This window comes from Pleurodeles waltl, chromosome 6, assembly GCF_031143425.1.
Source record: "Pleurodeles waltl isolate 20211129_DDA chromosome 6, aPleWal1.hap1.20221129, whole genome shotgun sequence".
NCBI classification, from domain to species: domain Eukaryota; kingdom Metazoa; phylum Chordata; class Amphibia; order Caudata; family Salamandridae; genus Pleurodeles; species Pleurodeles waltl.
Window position 1 is genome coordinate 606,696,986 of NC_090445.1, and position 17,459 is coordinate 606,714,444.

A 17,459-nucleotide genomic window follows, 5' to 3' on the forward strand; every position below is an offset into this window, starting at 1 on the left:
TCATTAGATGTAGAAGATGGCAGAGGCCACAGGGCTTCCCACTCTATCTTCATCTTCTCTGATGTCCTTTTGGGGGCATTAGCTGTACAGATGCCCACTCATTCTCTCACTTCAATTGAGTATTCAGGGGAGAGTCATCATGAAGGCGTCCTCTGACTATGTAGAGTCTGCTGTCCTGTTAATCTCATATGGCGGTGTTGTGTTAATTTATTCTTCAGTTTATACGATGGGCTTCAGAGGGCAGCGTTGAGCCTGCATGAGGTTCTGGTCATGACCAAGGTGAGCCCATTCTATTCCCAGTATCCTTTGAACCTCAGAAAATAAAAAAAACTGATAAGATGTTGGTTTTAGTTTCAGCATTCATGTATGGCATAATAGGAAAGTAAGCCCATTGTATCTGATAATTGGTGAAGTTCTGGTCATGGCATGTAATGTATGAGAGCCCACTCTAGTATCAGTCACCATTTGGCACTGGTAATGGTACTCCATACAGAGGTACCTAAACTTTCTCTAACCTACTTAGGCTCCTATCTAAAAGAGAATGTTATTAATTTATGCCCAATCTATCTTCAGCCAACAAAGAGTTAGGTGTGGCACATTTATTAGAGTTGCCCTTTCTCTGTTCAATCATCCTTCAGGTACTACTGAAGGGGCTATTTGTATGGTTGTCAATCTATATCTGACATCCTTTTTGTGGTTCTGGGGTGTGCACAATAAAGTTGTGCCCGGTATATCCCATTAGAGCTCTAGCGTGGGCACTGCATGAAGGAGTGCCTAATATATTTTATTTCAAAACTCCTTATGATCATGCTGACGGAAGGAATGGCTGTTATAGGTTTCTTCAGCCTCCCTAGAGTCCTGGGTTGCCACATTTTATAAGGTTGCCTGATCTGTCTTGCTTCTCAGTGGGGCCTTTACTAGAGCACAGGATGCCGGGATGCCCAATCCATCTTCAAACTGTTGTGATTAAGGTTTCCTATTTCTTTTAATTTCATGAAATCAAAGTGTATTATTGTGATTTTCAGGTTAGGATTAGGGTTAGATTATGTCATAGGGTTATATTCTTTAATATAATTCAACAGAAATTAGAGTTAGGGTTAGGTCTTGCATGACAGTTAAGGGTAATTTGTTACTTTTAATTTTATATATTTTATGCAGGGTTGCGGTTTACTTAAGGGTTATGTTACTTATTTAATTTAATTACGTTTTCTTTTCATTGTTTTACTCTAATATTAATGTAGGGTTTGCTTATTGCCTTTAGGGCTAGGTAAATGTTAGTATCATATTTAATGTTATATATTTCAATTACTATATTTATATTTAGGTGTTAGAGTTTGGTTAAGATTCCTCATTTAACATAACTAAATATATTTTAATGTGACATGGTTTAACATTATTCATGCTATATTATTTAACTTAAATAATAAATATAGGGTTATGGTATGCATTGGTGTTAGGCTCAAGGTAGTTATTTTACATAATTGCATTTAAATAAATCTAGTGCCTAGAGTAGAGTCAGAGTTAGGTTCAATATAATGGCTGGTATTATGCTGTTCGGTTAGTGGGAAGTTCTATTAAGTACTTACTTCAGCAAAGATCTGACCTTGTGGAGGCTCTGGTGCAATGAGACATCAGGGTAAAATCGTTTTTGTTATTGTATTTTTTTGACACTTTGCTCCCCTCTTTAGGTGATGAATCACGTTGAGGGCTTCGTATCATCCATGGCTGTGAAAGAGGCCTTGGCCAGAAGGATGTTGTATTTGCAGTGTGGTCTATGCGTGAAGAGTTTTGGTGTCATGCATGAGTGACAGGAAGCTTCTCTTTATCCTTTTTTGAGCCATTGCACTTAACGCTTGACGGTGGGAAAATAGTGAGAGGTAGAGTGTAGTTAGCTTACCATAGTCCCTTGTTATGGGTTATTCTTCGAGTCCCTTGTGAGATTTTTATGTATGTGTGTGACACGCGAGCTATCGATCCAATCACTGTGCCCATTGCCACAGGCAGAGCTTTTCTTCCGAATAATCATGGAGGAACCTAGAGAGAAAGTCGGAGACAGATCTGCTGGGAAGAAGTGCTTAATTGGCCGTCCCTGATGCGAGCTGCAGCTCAGTCAACTGGTACTCGAAGTGCCTTAGTGTGTCCAGTCTTGAAGCGTTGGTGCTGCACGTTGGGGCCTGCAAGAATGCCGTGCTATTATTGCCTCTGTGAGCCCAGTCTGTGCTATTGTGCTCTGGTGACAGCCAGCCAGAAACAAGTGTTACTGTTAAACCCACCCAGAGAAATGTACCACTGTTCAGGGGCCTGCGCTGATTACTGTCGGCCCTGGCGGGGCCTAATTATGGTAGCTTCTGAGGCTTTTCTGGAACTGGCTCAAGCGCTTTTCAAGACAAATGCAGGTGCAAAGCTGTTATGACTTCCAGGTTATTAAACTGCGTGGAGCAAAGAAGCTAGCTGGGTTCTTAATCAGTATTTAAGGAAAACCCAAGTCTTTGTTTCCTTTCTTAAAGTCAGATGATAGTGTGTACTTCCTACAATACCTGTCAAGGAGCTCCAAAGCTTTGCCACCTGCACTGAGAGCCCTCTTCATGAGGTGCTAGGGTCATGTCTGACCCTATCTGTGGAGTCTAGGTTGCAGGTACCGCTGAACTTTCCCTTTGGCTGGAGATGCTGGTGATGCACAGTGGCTCACTGGCAGAGCCTCTGGTAATGCACAGCCAGTGCAGTGCACGAGGAACCAGAGGAATGAGTCTCCTTGAATGAAGGTGTCCTCTTGTTGTGTTGTTTTAGACCCTTCGCAGTTTGAATAGTAAAAAGCAGGGAACTCCAGTTGACCACGAGGGTGTAACAAACAACCCATCATTCACCGTCCCACGCACACAATTATAGACTCTCATTCACGCCTACATACCCATAAACTCAGTCACCGATTCAACAGTTCTGTCAGTGATTGAGCGTCTATCTCACAGTCACACACAAAAAGTCAGTGACTGATGAGTGTCCCTTGGTAATTGCAGCTCTGGGATGTTAGGCTTTTCAGTGACTGGCTTCAGGTAAAGGCTATTTACGTTTCCGCAAGTTTACATTCGGAGGGGCTGGTGCTAGGAATGAGTGGATTAATGAATTTTGTTTCGAGGAAGCAATACCAGTACGTGGCAGCGTACCCAGAGAAACTCAAAGACGGAGTCACGCCACTCATGCAAGACAGTTACACACTGCTAAACGCAAGCACACACCCAGACACCAGGCGGCACACTCACGCACTAAATTACACACCTTTCCAAAATAATTCACATACTAACACGTAGATGCTTTTACCCAGTCACACATATGCCCACATTCCATTACACATTCATGCACTTGGTGCAAAGCACTGGAGGCCCTCAGCATTTTGAATGCTGTCTTCTTGACACTGATTTTGCAACCTTTGAGGTGAGGTGTCGCAAAAGCAGTGCTAGATGATGCAAGGGGCAAACCAGGGGTCGCAATTTGTGACCCCTGGAGGCCGCTAAATGGTGTCCAGGGCGCTAGAAGAACAGGGCGCTGTTGTTGCAGCCTTGAAATGAAGGTATTGGCTGGCACAGAAGTTCAGCATCTTCCAAAACTGCGACTGTGGTCAACCCATACCCAGAAGAAAGTGAGTGCACTCTGTGTAGGGTGGCCAGGCTTCCCGGAGTGGTTGGGACAATCCTGAGTTTTCCCCATCTGTCATGGGACATTTCCTTAAATTTAGCACTTGACCCGATTTTCAGCGAGGCTCGGCTGAACACAGGGGAGGGCAAGATTCCAATTCCGCAGTGCAGTACTAGCAGTCTCTATCTGAAAGCTTTTACTTAACACAGGTGACACTGTGTACAAGTTGCATTTCATTCCCGATAGCGTGTCATTATTTGAGTTTTATACGTTTTTGGTATGCAAAATCTTATCACCTTACTTTTTCTTTTTTTCTTTTCTTCATTGAGGAAGAATCCGTTCGAATGTGTTTAGACTAGATTCAGTAGTTCCTGTCATAAAATTGTAACTCTTCTGTATGATTCCGTGTCATGTTATTAAATGTTTCTTTCACATTGTGCTTCTGTTTCTCAGCTGATATTTAGGAGCTTAGCTTTTTCGTGAATCTCAATGTAAAATATAATCCTAACTCTTTTTTTCCAGGTAATAAATCCCAAAAAGAAAATGAAGAAAAAGAAGTACGTAAATTCAGGAACAGTAAGTCCTTTTTCTTTTAGTGACTTCACTGCCTCGTATTTACCCACCTTGCAGAAATGGTTTTTCCTCCTGAGTGTGGGATCGGTCAGGGTAATGCTGCCTTGGAAGGTGTGCCTCAGCTCTCTGACAATGCCATGTGCAGCCTCCGTGGTAATGCTGTGTACCGCCTACTTAATGTCTGAACAAAGGCGCTCTTGCCTCCTTGGGTAGGTGCTACAGCCGTGTGCCATGTATCCTATGACTCAATAATAATGCTGCACGACGAGATTTTAGTGCTGTGCTCTCCTGACCAGCACTGGGTGGTAGCGCTTAGTGTAGCCACCCATCACCTCTGCTCCTCGTGGCTATACTGTGTTGCTGGCACTAGTATGCTCTTTCAGTCCTTTGCTTAGTGCTCTATGCTGCCAGTCTTAAAACTAAGGAGTAGACATCAGCATTGCTCGCCGTTCAGCTCTGCTGTAGGTTAGTAGGCTGCCTCTTCATGCCTTTATGTGCTAGTAATCCTATGGGTTGATGGTAGCTCTGTGGGCTGCTTACACTAAGGCGCTATAGCAGTGCTGTGTTCTCAGGACCCTGTGGCTCTGTAATAGTGCTGTGTTCTGCTCATGCTATGGTTCTTTGATAGGGCTGTGTGCTCTTATTCCTAGTATTCCATATTAGTGCTTTGTTCTGGCTCTGGCTCTGTGGTAGCACTGGTACCACTAACTGAATAATCAGTGGTAGTGCTGTGTGCCCCTAGCCCCACCGTTCTATGGTGGTTCTGTGTGCCTGTTGCCCTATAGATCAGTCACTGTAATGCATACTGCTAGCCCTATGAGTTAGCATTAGTCCTTGGTATTCCAAGCCCAATGGCTCCATGTTAGTGATGTGTGCTCCGCGCTCTATGCCGTTGTACTGTTGTGGTGTGCTCCCAGGCCTGTGCCTCAGTAGTGCTGTTTTGTGCTGCCAGCCCATTGGCTCTGTTATAGTCCTCTGAGACTCTATCCTATTCGGTCAGAAGCAGCCTTCTGTACTCCCAGCTCAATTCCTCAGGTTCGTGTGTTGACAGCCTTATGGCCCAATGATAGGGCGGCTCACTGAGGGACTCTTGGGCAACACATATATGTGAGGCTCTCCCTGCCAGTTCTCTCTGTGAATCACAACTGCTGGGTGAGGAAGTCACAGCCTCATCAGCAGATATTGGCTATTTCTAGGGCATTTCAGATTGGCTTCTGTGTCACACAGATGTGGAGTTAAGAACAGTAAATCTATATCTACCTATATGTACTTACTTTCTCACTATTTGGTCCTTAATGCCATTCTGGAAACACAATGTTTCTGTAATTGATATTTTGACATACAACCAAATAGAAAAGGTTAAAGACACCTCCAGGGAGATAAGCATGGGTGGAGGGGGGGGGAGCAGAAAATGACAAGCACCTCTCAGAATGCCAGCTACGAGCTGTGAATTGGATCTGTGGGAAGAAAGCAACAGTCACAGCTAAGTACAAAGTCCTATTGGGATCAAGAAATTGAAAAGCACTCCACCCATCCAGTTGCACATTTTACTACTGCTGCCTTAGACAGTTCACTCAGCTTGCTTAATATCATCACAAGTAAAGAACTGTGACAAGCTACGTACCTATGCACTGGTTGCAGCTAGCAAATCACCTGCTGCGATAACTACATAATGCCTGGTCACAGACAGGCACTCTGAGATCCTGAGCAAATTAGTCACAATTGCATGTCTCATTCTTGAAGTAAACTTCATGCACATGCATTCATGTAGACACTGCTTGGGGCGCCCACTTATCGCATACCCATTTTAATACATATCTGTGCCCACTATTTGACCTTCTCGGTTGTCAATATGGGTGTCGGGCCAATCTTATGCTGGTGACACCTAGACTTTATAGTTGGGTCTCTGTTCACCTAGAAAAGCTGTTCCGGGATATTGCAGGACTGGATCAACGACAACTCTTCAAATAAATTTCACAAAACCTGAAGTTTTTTTCTTGGTGGCAGAGGCAAGACCTCACTCTGCTCTTTTAAACCTCCAGATATTATTGTCTTAAACATAAAGTTGACAGATAAAGAATAGAATTTGGGAGCAGTGTTTATGCTCCTTGTAGGCCATGTTTGTGTAGTCTTCAGGAACTGTTATTTATAGGTGAAGAATGTAGGGGTATAAGCAACAGCAAGTTATATGAAATTTTGAACAAATTATGTGAAATTACGCGTAGTTACGAGAAGTGCAAAACTGGCATTTGGTGCAGTATTTCAGCGCAAGATGTGTCCTCACATCCTCTTTGGATTTGAGGATGTATTTCATGCTTAAAAATATAGTGCACACATAGAAAAGCACTGCGAAAATAGCTGCTCATGCTCTGTTGTTTGCATTGCTCCTGTGCGTTTGTGGTAAATTTTCATTGCTAACCTGTAATCTCTGTAAACCAAGAGCGGCATATCATTATGTGACGTGGCGTAATAGCACAGTTTCCATGATTTTGCGTAAGAAGAGTGATGCAAAATTACCAAAATTATGCAAATTATGTTGGTGTAATGCAAATTTTACCCAGGCCTAAACTTAAACCTGCTCTCTTTGAGAAAAATAATGCTATGGTGGTAAGTGTGCCAGTAAAAAAATTGCATCTCCCCGTGTCTAATTAATAAAAAAAAAGCTGGCATTGTGGAATGTAGCCTGTAAGCCTATTTATGTAAAGTACTCTAAGGCATTTGCGCCAAGTGTAGATTTTGGCCTTTTGGGCCATAAAAGGACTGGACAGAAGACACCATGGGCGCGCAGAACACTTAAGCGTCTACCTGTCGCAGAGTATATTTGTTTCAGGATTGTGTGTATTACATTAAAATGTTTACTGCAGGGAGCACCCCAGTACTGTCACCTAAAATCACTAAACACTAACCTAAAACCTACACAGAAAAAACAAATGTCTCCTTATAGCCTAAAGTTAAGTCTTCGCACTTGGGGTGGACATTCATTTTCAGCGTAATCTCCCACGATATGGAATTTATAACTAGTACACTGTACTCTCGCCACTCACTGACATGCCTGTTTATCCAGTCATCTTTTAAAACTAGCGCCAAGAAAAGATCTACTTACTATACGCTATATAAGTGTTGTCAGTCATTCAGCCGCGGCAAAACTATTGACTTGGAAGAAAGGAAGCAGAGAAATTCTGATGCCTGCTTTCCCTTCCGCCTTCTTCGCGTCCTCCTGATGATGTTTGTGCAGTGCGCTCCTCTGTCCACGACTCGAATTATCAGTGAGATGCTGCTGTGGATGGAAACTTGGAATCTGTGATTACAGTTGTATTTTGTCGTGATTTCATTTCTCTGCAGCATTAAACGAATCATTGCTATCAACGGCACAGATGGAGAACTGCACTGGGATAACTGCTTCAGGCCCTATTGTGAGGAATAAGTGGCTCCTATCAAAACATGTCCTAAGCATCAATTTGCATAGAACAGGCTCAATGTGCTATGTTTACAGCGATATGGATCGAGGCACTGCTGAGGGAGGCACTCTTTTCTCAGAAGTAACAACTGCCAGCCCCACTTTTGTGTTGCTAAGTATTGTTAAATGTTCTGTTTTTAAGGCAGGGCCTGACACTCCACCTAAATGGGCGTCAGGCAGCTCCACAAACCACAGGAAAAATGGTGTTGCAATGGGGAGTTTGTTTTCAGCCTTAAGTGTTGCCCATTTCTGATGCCATTGGCCTCTGCCTGATCGGTGAACTTGCTCCCTCGATAAACACATGCGCTATTACTTTCTGGCAGAATACCTTTAATTAAGCAATCTAATGACCGTCGAAGTGCTGACGTTATAGGGGTTACAATGAATGTCCTCACACATAAAGTGCAGATGCAATATTGGCTGCAATGAATCTGATTACCTTTAAAGAGCAGGAAATTGTCACTTTCAGGTTTTGTTTCATATTTTGCTGTACAGAAAATATTAGATTGCGTCTGTGACTTCTCAGGAATACGAAGGTCACCAGAAAATATGTTTCTCTTCTTCTCCTACAAGGCATAGCTTGTATGTATAAGATCATTTATGATATGCTGGAGATCACCCTAACAGGCCAGATGCATTTATTCGTTTCTTTGTCATTCTTTCAAGAGGCAGCTTCAATATTGAGTGCTGCAGAAACAATACTGATCATTGCAACATTATATTATTTGAATATAAATGTTATATTATTTGAATATAAATGTTAATACTAGGAAGCTAGGGTCGGTTTATAGTGAATTGCCCATGTATTCATTTATGAGCCGGGCATCTGCCGAACGCTCAAAGATTATGAAAGTGAAACCTCAGGGCCCAATTTACCCTTAATATAGCACAAGCTTGCACCAAATGAAAATGACACAACATTGCAATTTTTTTAAGCCAATGTTACCTTTCAGTAAATACTGAAAGAAAGTCTAGACCAAGAATATGCACAGAGAACGTCTTAGTGTACGTGCCATTGAGAGTTTTACCAGGAACATCAGTGAATAGGAGGGCAACTCCAGGTATCTTTAAAGAGTCAAGTGAGAAGCACCAAAATGCAGGATAGTCCTACGCTAGAAGTAGTGAAGGCATATCTAGTAGGTAAGAGACAGCACACAGCGAGTTTATCTCCACAGATGGAGGGCAATACATTTCAGTAGAGAATGCGTAGCATACTGATGATTCCTTCCTAAACAAGCATTTGCAATGCAATGGGTCTCGCGTTTGCTTGAGTTAGAGGTATTAGCGTTTTAAACTCCTAACCGGACTTTTCTTGCCACATAAACTGAAAAGTAAAACAGTTTTACAAAAGCGAGCCGACGACCACCATGAGCACGAATCAGACACACAAAAGGAAACAGAAGTTCGCTCGCAGTCAAACGTATCAGCAAAAGTGCAATTATTCATGTAACCGACAAAAGTGCAATTATCCATGCAACAGGGTCGATGCCATGCAAAGCGCTCGATTACTACCCAGCGAGATCGTGCTGCTTATGAAATAAAAATAAAAAGTAGTTCAGAAACCATAAAGAAAACATCAAGCCTAGTATGTTTTCAGTATTTGGCCTGTGCGCTCGAGGACGGCTAAGCACCGGAGAAAAGGCATGATGTATGCATGCCTTTCACTAACAAAATCAAGCGAATGTTAAAAGGCAAGTCCACGAACCAACCAAACTGATGGGTGTGACATCGGCGTTGTTAAAAGCCCATAGTGAGATTACATCATGGACAGAGCGCTTTGCGCGCTCGACCCTAAAAAGATAAGAAATACACAGATAAATTAGGAAGCAAACGGGACATCAATTACCTAGTTTGAGTTATGCATAACTAACACTTTTTAGAATCATCTGCAGCTGACTTTATAATTATGTACAATGCTTTTAATAATTTATCCTCATCACATTACCACACAAGGGTATAAAATATATACATACATTGTTGATAGCTACAGAATATCTTTAGGTTCCTGCAACGCCACTCTAAAAGACAAGGGGTATCTGCATGGGGGCTGCACACCAGAGAGGTGATCAGCAGTGGTACCCTTCCTCTGTGCTTTGCATGTGGAAAGAGCATTAGGCATTATCTGAGGTATGTGGCCTGGGGTGGGTAGAGTCAAAGCACAGCGTCATGTGGTGCAGATGTAGTGAGCAGTTAGTCCAGTTACGGCTTCCATTAGTTGTGTTCAGCAGTTACCAGCAGTGTTTCTCTAGTACGTCCTGAGGTTTACCCTGTTCACCAAAGCAATAGGTCTTCAGCCAAGTTGATCTAATCGATTCCAGACTGAGTGAAATCAAAATATCAAATGTTGACAAATGAATGCACAATGTAAAAATTAATGCTAATGGTTTTCTCTTTAACCAATAAGTATGCAAATTAATGCCATTCAAAGACATCGTATGCAAATTTATTAAGCAAATATTGTGGTAATCCTAAATGCGCAAATAATGCATCAGTGGGTGGCTGTTGTTAAGCATCTCTAAATTTCCAAATCTCATTTTCTTGTGTTTTTCACTTTGAGGTTACTCTCCTGTCCTTCAGTGTTGAATCGGAGCACACCTTCCTCGATTACATCAAAGGCGGGTATGTAGTTTTCGTGACCTCTGCAGCCAACCTCTTCCAGGAATCCTCTATTTTTTTTTTTTACTTTATTTTGTCCTGTTGACGTCACCAATGTCTTCACTAACATCCGTGAGCCGAGTCCTTCTATTGTCCAGCAAAGACGATAGGACCTTGCAGGCAGATAATCAGTTCTTATTTCTGAAAGCAGGGCTTTAAGTAAGTTGAAAAAACTGGGTGAGTCCTCTTAAGGGTGTATAGCCTGTCCTTGCCAAGAAGTGTGGCCTATACAAGGGCGTGGTTTTAAAAAACTAAACTAAAACCCAGTGTTTTCCATAGCATGCCACCTGACTTGTATTTTAGTGTCACTCTATGAGCTTTCTATTATTGCTTCGAGATATATCACACCGTAACATGCCTGCACGCAAAACAAGTCAAGCCATTTGTTGTAAATTATTAGAATTTAAAATGTTTCAACTCCGAAAGTATGAGACTGTGACTCGAACATTATTAAGGTCTGTGGAAGCATTAGTTGTCTTCGGAGTGCCTAAATCACTCGTGTTCCTTGTTTCAGAGCACTTTCCTCTGCAACCTCTCTGTTTGCCACCTATGCCTTTTTTTATCCACACGTTATCGATATCCTACATCTGCATATTTTGCACCTCATCTCTTTCATCTTAAGTACCCTCTTGCCACTCTCACGTGCACAAACATCCTTGAAGCTTCTTCACTTCATCATCCCCCAACACACAACACACCCGTGACCTTTAAGTACTGCATTTTATTTTGTCCAGTCAATATTCAATAACAGCTGTGTACTTCTTTTACACTCTTTGACATAGAGTCATGATTCCAACTGCCACACACGAACATTGCACTGGGTGATCTACAGAAAGGCCAAGGATTGGACGAATGTGTGTTCTGAACACATTTATGAGCCACTGACAGCCACTGAGAGCAACTTGCACTGCCTTCATCCTCAAAGAGCTCTCAATTGTGCCACTTTAGAAACACCCGTCTACAACCTGAAATCACAGACACCTAAAGGTGACTCAGTGAAGGCATGCAAGGTTATGGAAAATGTGAAATGTAAGCAGGAACTACATCGCTGACCTGGATTACCATAACAGTTTTTACAGTCATTATTTAGAAAACGGCCACTTTTGCCCCTTAAAAATAAAGACATGAATATAAAGCCCTGTAGAAACCCGTTTCAGTGCCAGTGTTTTTTATTACCAGAATCTGAGACCAAGGGACACCTCCCACTCAAATACTTTTGTAAAATAAAGTAATAATAATGTCCGTGCAGCTTACACCACAGACGCACAGGTTGCAAGTGCTCACATGATTGGTCTCACTATTACTCAACACAATGTTAGTGAAGTTATTGATCTCAGAAAGATGGAAGGCTGAATTGGTTCTGCCAGGAACTTAGCTGGTAGACTCCATATCTCCGGGAAACCGCTGAATTCACAATAATAACTCATGGATGTCAGGTGAGAAAACGAGATTTTATGCATTAACAAAACCTGATCTGGTGCGACTCAGCAGGCAATCTGGGGATGTCTCCACATGTGTAACTTAGATAAAAGGGAAATATTGGGTCAGAGGCCAAGAACGTCAAGCGCAAATAACAGTGATTCACCAATGTGAACGTGACTTTGTGATGTAATGAATGCGAATTTGCCATATTTCCTTTTCACAGATCTTGTTTTGTCAAATGATTATTCCGTTGAGCACTCATGATTTATTTTTTGCCTCATTGAGGATCTGTTTCCAATAGTCCCTAGTAGTAAACCTTTTCCCCAATATTTGGAGATTATCGCTACAGTTGCATCTAATTCTGATCCTCTCCCTGTGGGGTATAAATCTGATATGTGCAGGTGGATGTGAGCTAGTAGCATGCAAGATAGCATTGCAAGCAGTTGCTTTTCCTTATAGTCTAGAGCCTATGTTTTAGCTGTCTATTTGCAGAACAACATCTAAGAAATCAATTTCTTGTGTGCTAGATTGATGAGTAAAAGCCAGATTGTATGTGTTGTTGTTTAAGTATTGTATGAATTGGTTGTGTGTCCGTATTACGTGATCAGAACAAAAGTGCATTATTGATGTACATTCAAGAATAAAGGATGTGTTATGTAAGTTCTGTAGGGCAGTGGGTCCAAATATGTAATCTTTCAAATGGCCCCATGTACAGATGAGGGAAACGATTTGGACCCGATGGCAACACCTTGTATCTGCTTATACCACTCTCCATTGTGTAGAAAGACATTGTTCTGTAGAACCAAAGTTATCAGATCAATAAGCATTTCCATGTGAGTTAGTAGAGTAGCATCCCTGGTATCTATAAAGTATTGAACAGAAGGAATACCCTCTTTTTTGGGGATACATGTACATAGTGAGCAAACATTAACTGTTACCAGCATGTTGCCATCAGTCCATTCGAAGTCTGCCACTTCACTGAAAAGGTCTTAAGTATTCTCTATAAATTAGGCCAAATTCTGAACAAAGGGTTTCAGGTAAAAATCAACGTATTCAGATAATCTTTCCATGTGATATCCTATGCTTGATATAATGGGCCTACCAGGAAGAAAACCCCTTGTTTGTGAATTTTGGGTAAGGTATAGGCATGGTGCAGTTGTGTTGAAAAGATATCTGTATTCTTCACCAGAGACCAAGGCTTGCTCCTTCCAATGCTTGAGCCTCCATTCAATAGTCAAGATGATATCTCTAAGTGAGTTGCTGCCAAGCTTCTTGTACACAAGAGTACCCAACAGTTGTCGGTCAATTTCTTGTAAATAGTCTTGCTTGTTCATGACCACGAAATTGCCATCCTTGTCTGCTTCCTCGATGGTAATGTTGGGCTCCTTTATCAAGTCGGTTAGTGCCAATCGTTCCTCCCTAGTAAGATTGTGTCTTACATAGTCTTAACTTGAGGCTTTTTCTCTATGCTTTTTTAGTCATGACTTGTGTGTCTATTATAATTAGGTCTAGGACACTGGTGATAGTTCCATGCTACTGCAATGTTGAAAGTGAGTATTTATCATGTGGAGATAACACTACTGGCACTTTACTGACACTGATAGTAAACCGGGCCTATTTGTGTATGGATATACCTTGCAGATTTTCAGGCATGTGCTTGTAATATTTTATGGTCATTGAAAAACTGGATATTTTCACAAGAGTCAAGAACTACAGAGCCAAACTGGCTTATACAAGGTGAGCTGTGTATTACATCCATGTGCATATAGGTGTTTCCATAAGTGATGTCCACTAAGCCCATACATCTATACTATGTGCTGCTCCCAGCTGCTCAAATAATTTTCTGACATGAGGCACATGCAGGTGGTTTTAGAAGTGAGGGCCTCTTCCTGGTCTTCATCCGTTTTGAGTTAGACTCAGGGACCATGGTCATTACTGTGTTGCTTGCAGAGCCCTTGGTCTAGTACAAGACATATTACTGTGCAACTAGAACGAGTTAGGATGAGTCCAGGGATTAGAATGTCAAAGGGTGCTCTGTATTTCTGATTAGGCTGTATGTTTGGCAGGCCATAGGCTGTTTTATAATGTGTTCAGGAACTTTGTGAAATAGGATTTTGTCTCGCTGCATGGGTTTCACCCATTAAATTGGGAGAATTACGTTATAATGATCAAATCTCAATTTCAAAACTAAAAATTACAAAAATATAAACCAAAACAAGTACAAAAAGCTGCCATTCTCTATAAATATACTGGCATGACCTTTTTAAAACAAAGAGAGACTTGCAATAGAAAAATCTCTTGGATGGATGAAGGGCATCTAAAATAAGCCTTTTGAGATAGAGTACATTTGACCTTGTCCAACCCTCTTGCCAAATCCCAGACGTGGGGTGGGTAGTGAGAGAGCACACTATGTGGGAATAAGAGAGAATATTAAAGCTTGTGTGGTAAATTGGGGTGCAGAAAGAGCTCAGATGGAGAACAGGAGCAAGAGACCAGCCCTGAGGACAAAGAAAGCCTAGCCTCTCGGACAAAAAGAGCAGAGAAAAAGTGGGGGAAAGAAGGAGAATAGGAGAGAGGGAAGAGATAACATGCAAGGGAAGGGAAGAGGGTACAGCAGAGGAGGCAGTGGAAAAGCTGGTAGAGTAGAAAGGATAACATAGGGGAGGGCAAAGCAGAAGGTCTTAGGCACAAGAAAGGGAGTGCAGAGATTTGACACTGTAATGTCAAAGAGGCTGCTTACAACCCCACCTCAGTGGCAACTCTAAACCAGATCTGGAGCAGCTCCCGTTCCACCAGGGTTGGTGCCTACCTAACTAGAAGGGGAGACAGGCCCAAGTGTGATCTACTTGTGACAGGGAAGGCCCCTATATCAAGGATCAGGCATAGCCTCCAGGCCATTCTATCACAGGGAGGACAACTCATCCCCACATTTAAGGCCCATTATTCCTGTCCTGGGAGCATTTCACAGCCACCACAGGGGAGTCATCAAGCTGCCAGGTAACAGATGAATACTTAAAGAAAGGCCCCCAGAGGATTTAGGCAGGCAAGTGATACATTTTCTAAAGTACTTTTTTTGTAATAATAGACAAATTAGATTTTACTGCTAAAATTGATTTTATTTAACTATTAAAAAGAGACCTTGAAATATTTCTTTAACTGTTTCCTAAGTAGATATAATGTTTATTAAACTTAATATTTATTAGTGATGTTTTTCCATATAACAACCAACCCTGCTACAGTCAAAACAGCACTGAGGTGCTCAACACTATAAGCCTGTGTTTAACATTAACCTTTACATATCCTACTTTTGAATATCATGCTCCCTGCCTTAATGGGTCAGTAGGGCTTACTTTGGAGTGACATATAAATATGTAAACAGAAGGTTTTAAACCTATCAAAAGGGGTTATTTTGATGTCAGGATTGCAATTCAAACCTGCACAGGGTGTCTGCTGGTAGCAAACCTGCAGTCATGTTTGCATTGTCACTGCATTAGGTGGCACAATAAGTGCTGCAGCCCACTACTGACATTTAACTTACAGACCCTGAGTACCCTGAGGGTAGCATAAGCAAGGGACATATACATACGTTAAATATGCCAATCAGGGTAATGCCAATTTCATCGTGTTGGAAAGAGAAGCTGCTGGTTAGCAGTGGTAACAGGCCAGAAAATCTAGTGTGACAGTGGACAGAAAGGGCACATTTACAACATTAACCTTCCAGAACAACCTTATAAATAGAATAATGGCTTTGGTTGGATTGTGCTATCAAGTCACATATCCTGGATATTGGCTATGAACAAAGAAAAAGCAGGGATGTTGAGAGGATCTCTGTTTGAGACCCACTACTGTAGCAATATTTGGAGACCACATATTATCAGCCACCAAAAGTATTTGCACCCAGACTGAATTATGTACTCATATGAACAGATTGTGCAGGTCTGGATGTTTACCTACAAAGTAACCTGCCATTGGGCAATGTTAAGCTGAAATGGCCAAAGCATAAATGCACATCATCAAAGAGGGTATACCTTTATTAAAAAAGGAAAAATGGTAACCCTAAGCGTCTTTCAAAAAGAATTGCACTGGATTGAGAACTTGGCCATTGCACAGGCAAGATGATCTTTTCCAGTTTAACAGTTTATAAGAAAACTCTTCCTAGTAACTGTAAACCTCAATTTCTGATGAAAGCCACAACATTTGCTGAAAGTTCTGGGAGTTCTCAGAAACCTCTAAAATCCAAGGGTCAGTAGTCAGTGGTATTATGTCCTCGGAGCCACAGGCAATAGAATTAATCCAACATACTATCAGGATTTAAGGATAATATTGTAAATTCCCAAAAGGGATATAGCTGACAATTCCACCTTCCCACCTGTTCCAACCAAGGTAGTAAATAGGAATGTGTTGGTTAGGAACCCAGGAAAAATGGGAGAAGGGAAAATACATTGAGACACTTGTTTGGCATAGGGCCAACAACAACCTAGAATCATCTCAGAACCACTGCTCAGTTATCTTTGAGAGAGACAAAGCAACAATATAAGACTTTGTAAATCAACAAACACTAAATATATCACATCAATGGCATTTATGCATGAGTAACATCTCTGACTGGCACAGTCTTTACAGGAATCAAGTCTGGAACTGAACAGTCAAGGAAAGGATCCGGGGCAGAATGATGCGAGACAACATGCCGGTATAGCACGATGGTTGCAGAGGTCGCTGCAGTAGCTGATACAAATGCAACAGATGTGCTGCCAAGATGAAGAGTTGTGATACGCTTTTAGATATAGAGCAAATAGGTCTAAAGGAACAAAATATGTTGCAGGCACAAAAGAGTTAATGGAAAACAAAGGATAGAGACCAGGAGATCAGTGGACAACCAGGGGCAGGGAAATGAAAGGGGCTAAAGTAACAAATAGTGAAGAATCACAAATGTTGAGTGATGAACTGGCATAAGCAAAGGATGCAAAAAAAAACTGTGAGATGTTGCCAGGCGCTGACCCAGTGCCGGCCCTTGCCTTTTATTCTGACTGACCTGCAAGGCTGTAGAAGCTCATCCTACAATCTGAAAGTGAGTGCTAACCTGGCTCCTATGTTCTTGTTCTTCATATTCACAAAGTGTGACCTCTTTGGAACTCAAGGAGAGTTTAAACCCTGCAGGCTTGGGTAAAGGTAATGTGCAAGCACTGTCTTTCCTGATATTCCTAACACATACAAACAATTGCACCTAAGAAGTAAAAGAAGTGAACACCAGGCTCGACATGGGATACCAGGCTGATTCAGCCACACCATCTTAATCATGGCCAATATATGAGCTAACTCTTCCTAGTAACTGTAGCATTGAATCTGTGATGAAAGCCACAACATATGCAAATGTGTCCGTAGTTCTCAGGAACCCCTGACATCCCATGCTTAATGGTATAAGTTATTTGTGGCTGCAAGAGATTAAGCTGACACAGCATATACACAATTGCAACCGCTCTCAAAAAAACAGAAGGGATGAGCACTAAACTCAGTATGGAGAACCATGGTTAGCTAAGCCACACCATCATCACCGTGACCAGGGAGGCCGTATGCGAAATCACCTACGACAGAGATTGCTGAATAATTGTGATGGGAGAAAGACATACAGAAGATCCTGATTCCAATAAATCAAGAAAAAAATTTAATTGTTCTCCAGTACCTCAGTTATGGCTAACAGATAACAAAACACTAGTAGCTGATT

At 41.8% G+C, this 17,459-nt stretch overlaps 1 protein-coding gene across 1 annotated transcript in view; it reads left to right on the forward strand.

The window, feature by feature from the left end:
* Positions 1-17,459, forward strand: part of CPNE5 (copine 5) — a 995,886-nt gene that overhangs the window by 874,544 nt on the left and 103,883 nt on the right. The window contains exons 13-14 of the mRNA XM_069238884.1: positions 4,153-4,206; positions 10,218-10,279. Of these exons, the coding sequence (XP_069094985.1) occupies positions 4,153-4,206; positions 10,218-10,279 (116 nt within the window). The remainder of the gene's footprint in view (positions 1-4,152; positions 4,207-10,217; positions 10,280-17,459) is intronic.